The 5,281-nt window shown below is 57.6% G+C and overlaps 1 protein-coding gene across 2 annotated transcripts in view; it reads left to right on the forward strand.

The window, feature by feature from the left end:
- Window positions 1-1,591: 1,591 nt before the first annotated feature.
- SALL1 (spalt like transcription factor 1) overlaps window positions 1,592-5,281 on the forward strand; it is a gene marked incomplete at both ends in the record, with an annotated part of 13,574 nt that continues 9,884 nt past the window's right edge. The window contains one exon of one of the 2 annotated variants that reach the window (XM_082319956.1): window positions 1,592-1,667. In XM_082319956.1, coding sequence (XP_082176082.1) covers window positions 1,592-1,667 — 76 coding nt within the window. Of the gene's footprint in view, window positions 1,668-2,825; window positions 2,917-5,281 lie in introns of those variants that run through there. The other variant, XM_082319955.1, reaches the window with a different exon arrangement.

Raw genomic sequence — 5,281 nt, forward strand, 5'->3', positions numbered from 1 at the left:
TGCCGCAGGGTAGGAGCACAGCGCCCGCGCCGTCCCGGCGGCGTCAGCGCTGGGGACCAGGTGCAGCGGGCGACCCAGGGGCGCGCAGCGGCCGCGGCTCGGCTCGGCTCTGCCCGCGGAGCCCCAGCCCCAGCCGCGCCGCTCCGCACCCGCCCGGCCGCGCAGCGCCGCGCAGCCCGGCGCCGAAGTCCCCGGAGTTCGGCCGGCCCCGCGCAGCGTCTGCGGCGGCTCCGCCTGCGCGCACGCCCGGCCCGGGGCACCCGCGGGCCGCTCCGCGCCCGCCACCAGGCTCTGCGCGGCCGGGGCCGCCTCCGGCGGGGAGATGCGCATCGCTCCCGCTCGGGCTCCCGGGCTCCGGAGGGAAACAACAGTCAGGAGCAATCCCGCGGGGCCGGGGAGCGGGGGCAGCAGCGGCGTCGGGAGGGGGACGGGCAGGCGGAGGGGGAGCGGGGCCGCGGAGCGGGGCGCGCCGCCCTCCCCCGGCCCCGGCCCCGGCCCCGGCCCCGCCGCCGCTCGCCTCGGCCTTCCCCGGGCGGATTGACTCCGGGCGCAGCCAACCGGCGCGGCGCGGCGGCCGGGGGCGGGGCGGCCGCCTGGTCCGCCCGCCGCTCCCAGCGGCGCCCTAATTGTCCTGGGAATGTGTGAGGTAAAAAACAAACCCTTCCTATTTTCAGCACCCCTCGGGCCCGTGATATATGGAAAGAGAAAGGGGGGAGGCGGGCGAGAGCTGGGGGAGGGCGAAAATGGATCTTTATTTGCAAATGCGGGGACAAGAAGGAAAAAAAAAAAAAAAAACAAGAAAAAAGAAAAAAAACACCACCCGAAACTTTTTGCAGCAGCGGGACGGAGCGAGCGGCCGTGCGCGGGGCCGGGCGGCAGCCGGAGCGCGGCCGGAGCGGGAGCGGGGCTCTCCCCGCGCAGGCACTTGCCGGGCGCCGCCGGGGTGCGGGGCCGCCCCTCCGGGCCCGCTGCTCCCCGCCGACCGCCCCCCAGCCGTGCGTCCTCCCCGCGATCGATTATTGCTTACCCTGCCCTCCCTCCGCGGGCCGGGGCTTCGGGCGAGGCGGGGGGGGAGCTTTTTAAAAAAAAAAAAAAAAAAGAAAAAAAAAAAAGTGAAATGCAGCGCAAAACTGAGCGAGGGAGGGAGGCGCGGGGAGCCCGTCGGGGCTGGAGGAAGGGGCGAGGGGAGACACATTCCTATAGTAACCGGGATGGCGCGATGCAGCCCCAGCTGGTTGCTAAGAGGGTTAAACTGTATCCAAACAGCTTTGGGGAAATCCAGCCCCTTCTTCTGCCACATGGATCGACTCATTGGGTGGGAGCGGCGGAGAGACAAGGGTCTCCAGCAAATCAGCGCCTAATTGATTAAGGCGAGCTGGTTTGAATAGAGCTGGCCATGTGCCAATCGCCTTTCAAAGAGCCCCTCTATGATTAATCGCAATGCATTATTGATAATCATAATTATAGCAGGACACATGCGCGGTGCGCGGAGGATTGGGGAGGCTGGGGGGGGGAGGCTCGATTTCCGTAATTTTGAGAAGATTTTTTTTTAGTAATTTTTTATTCTGCCCCAGCTGATGTTTGAGCCAGCATGTCGCGGAGGAAGCAGGCGAAGCCTCAGCATTTCCAATCCGACCCCGATCTGGCCTTGTTATCCCAGCGAAATGGTGAGTTCTTCTCCTCTCCCTCGCACACATTTTAGCACAAACACACACAAAATAGATCAACTTACCTTGCGGGGAGACGGGACCGCGCCGGGCAGCGGAGCGGGACAGCAGGATCTCCCGGAGTTACGTGCGGGGGGGCTCCTTCTGGGGTTTTGCTCCAAGTTCTTGGCTTTTATTTTATTTTTTTTAACTCAGCGTTTTGTTTCGCCTGTTTCTTAACGAAACTCCAAACTCTTTCCGTTTTTTGATGTTTTCCCTCCGCCCTCCCCCCGCGGGGCGGTCTGGCATCCTGAGCCCGCGGGAGATGGATCCGCGCCCCCCGCGCCTCTCTCCGCGTCCCGCGGAGCGGGGGAACAAAGTGGGGCTGCCGCGGGGCCGCTGATCCCGGAGCCCGCGGGACGGATGCCCCGTCCGGCCACACACGCTGCCCGCGCCGGCCCCCCGAAAGGGGCGGAAAACCCCCCCGGGCACCCACTTTCTTGCCCCCCCCACCCCCCATCCGCAACACCCCCGCGGACCCTAGCGCTCCCGCAGTCCCGCCGAGCGGGGGACGCTGCCCCGCCGCCGAGCAGCCCCGGCCTCCGGCTGCACCGAAAGCTTCCTGGAGGCGGAAAAGTTGCCGCTGCCGGGCCGGGCCGGGCCGCGGGGGGGATCGCCCCGTCCCGGGAGCTGCCGCTGCCGCGCCGGGCTCCGCGCAGCCGCCGCGCCGGAGAGGGGCTCCGCGGCCGGCAGCGCGGAAGCTCCGGGCAGTGCGGGGGCTTGCTTTCTCTCCCTAAGGTTGTTTTTTATTTTTATTTTTTTCGCCGTCTCCCCCTCCTCTCCAAGTGGGTGAGCGAGGAATAAACGCTGGCTTTGTATCCGCCAGGATTTGGAGAGGGAGCGTGTGAAATATCTTATTTTTTTCTTTCTTTTTTTTTGTTTCCCTTCCTCCCCCCTTTTCTCTCCTCCTCCCGGAGAAGGGGGATTTCGGAGGAGTTCGGCGCAGCCCGGCGGGCGGCGGAGGGGACGTGCCCCTGCCCGTACCTGTACCAGGACGCGGGGCGACAAGTGGTCGGCGAGAGCCGCGGCCGGGAAGGCGGGGGCCGGCGGGGGCGCCCGCCCCGGGGGCAGCGTCCCCAGTCCCCCCTGCGCCCGCCGCCGGCCGGACCCCCAGCGGCCATGAGGAGGGCGAGCGCCGGGGAGCTGCGGGGGGACCGGCCGGCGGCGGGCGCGGAGGGCGCCGCGGGGCAGAAGCGCTTCAGGCGGGCAGGTAAGGGAGGGCCGGGGCGCGGCGGTGCCCCCTTCGCCGCCCGGCCCCGCCGGTCGGAAGCGCCTCGGCCCTTCCCCGGCCGCTTCCCGAGGACGCGTTGGCGCGGGGCCCTCCGCTCCCGCGGCCGCTCCGCGCTGCGGCGGTGCCCGCTGCCCTGGGCCCGCCGGGCTCTGGCCCGGCGCGGTGGCGGCCCCGGGCGCGGCGGTGCCGTGAGCGCTGCCCGCGCCCCTCGGCTGCGCGGGGGCGAAGCGCGGGGAGGGGGTCCCGGGCCCCGCGCGGTGAACCACGTCGGAAAGTTTGCGGGATGTTGTCCTGCCTCTGCGAGCGCTCCCCCGGCTTCCAAAATCCCTGGGACGCCCTCCTCTTAAACCAGCACGTACATAAGCGACCGCTTCGCGTAGCTCTGCCGAAACATTTCTTAAAAGTAATTTGGTTCCTGGGAGGCGACTTCTGGTTTTTAGCTGAGTTTTGTGCGCGTTGAGTGCACTCGAGTTTTGCCGTTTGCTCAGCATAATCCCCTTTCTCATCTCGGTAAAAGTATTTATTTTTCTTCCGATATTATTTCTACTTTCTCTTGAAGTTTGGAGCAGGACTTGAGGAAAACGTTAGGTTTTTATTTGTCTTTCATCGGCCTCCTACGAAAGAATTTGCAACTTGTTAAAGTGAGCAGAGAAAGGGAAAGCTGAAATGGAAATTATCTTGCTGGGAAAGCAGAGAGGGATTTTTCACATCTTCACTTTGTATGATTGCATCTCTTGACGTTCGCTGTCTTTTTTTGGTTTTAGTAGACGGAACAGATCAAAACACCGCCAAGTATCCTTTTTAAAAGTAGCCGTTTTCTTTTGGTTTTAGCGTTTTGATCTGATTTTGCACATCATTTTCAAATGAAAGACAGTGGGAGTGTGAGAAAGGAATGTTAACTGAGCAGCTTTCCTGCCTGTTGCTAAAGGATGTACTTGAAGTAAGTTGGATTTTGCCTGAAACGATGGTATGGAAGTGAAGCTTTTGTTTAGTTTGCGTGGCTACCGTAAGTTAAATAAGTAAATACAGAAGTTTATTATTTTTAAAAAATACCGACTGGTTTCCTAGGAAAAGCAGTGTGCTTTACTATAAAATCTGTAGGAGCCTCTCCCCACCCTTCTCTAGTAATGGTTTTAGGTTATGGCTGGTTTACACGGGTAGACGATAAGTTTTGAGTAAGTTGCCTAGAGGGTGTGTTTTGTAATGGTGTTTCAGGATTCAGAACGCTGTAATAATATTAGCATAGAGCTACCCTCCGCCTTTCCGGGGTCCCCAGCCCTGGCAGCAGCTTCACACTCGAGCAAGACAGGGTGGGTGAGCTGTGGTGAGGATGAGTTTGCATTATATGCCTTGAAATTGCAAAACAAAACCTCGAAATTCCAAGCGCTCCTTTCTGCCCCTTTCATACTGTGAATTCAGGTTTGCTAATTCATCTACAGTTTGCGCAGGGTGCAGGCAAATTTAGCATCGCTAGTCCTTAAGACACTTGCAGTAAGGTGCTGCTGGGCAGTCTTTTGAGCGAATGAATAGAGTGGCCCCGTGAAAATTTCTTGCATCTGATTTGAATTCTGGTTTGTTAAAACTTTCTGCTTTGGTTTCATATCTAAAGATCGATAGGAAAAAAAGCTCATCCGACTGCAACAGCATTTTTTTTTTTTTAACTGCTCTCTTTTTTTTTTAAAGTTCAAAGCTCATGCAGTTCACTTTTACCAGGAAGACTTTCCACTTAAAATGTATTTTTGGTGCAATAAATGGATAAGTAAGTTTACCCTTGTAAAATCCTGTGCATGTGCACATTTGATAAAGTTCGTATTGGATTAACCAGAACGGCTCTCAGATTGATAGCAGAAATTACTTGCAGCGTAAATTATATTCAACAAGTAACTAATTACTGGTAGGAAGTGGGCAGGAGATTGTGGGATTATTTCCTTTTGTTAATAACTCCAGCCACTTTCATGACATTTTAGATTTTTTTTGTTGCTGTTGTTGGTTGGAATTGCATTCCCAATTGTAAAAGAATATTCTTGGAGCGTAATTTTCCAAGGCAAAAGTTATAGTGGAGAAATAAGCCAGCTAGACTTTTAGGAAGAGAAAATATTTGCTGCCCTTCCATATAAAGGCTTGTCAGAACCAGTGGCTTTTCATGTCAAGAATGGATTTTGGTAAATTCCTGTTGCAGCATTATGATCATCCACGTAATTGTTACTGGGCCCATGAAATGAGAGAAATTATGATCGCTTTCTTTAGTAAGATCTGAAGGACAGGGTGCTTAAGAGAAATAATTGCTTAGTTAGGCTGCTTTTAGTTTGTTACATAATTAGGCCTTTTTGTGCGGTAACTGCAG

The sequence above is a fragment of the Platalea leucorodia genome (assembly GCF_965183815.1).
Source record: "Platalea leucorodia genome assembly, chromosome: 8".
NCBI classification, from domain to species: domain Eukaryota; kingdom Metazoa; phylum Chordata; class Aves; order Pelecaniformes; family Threskiornithidae; genus Platalea; species Platalea leucorodia.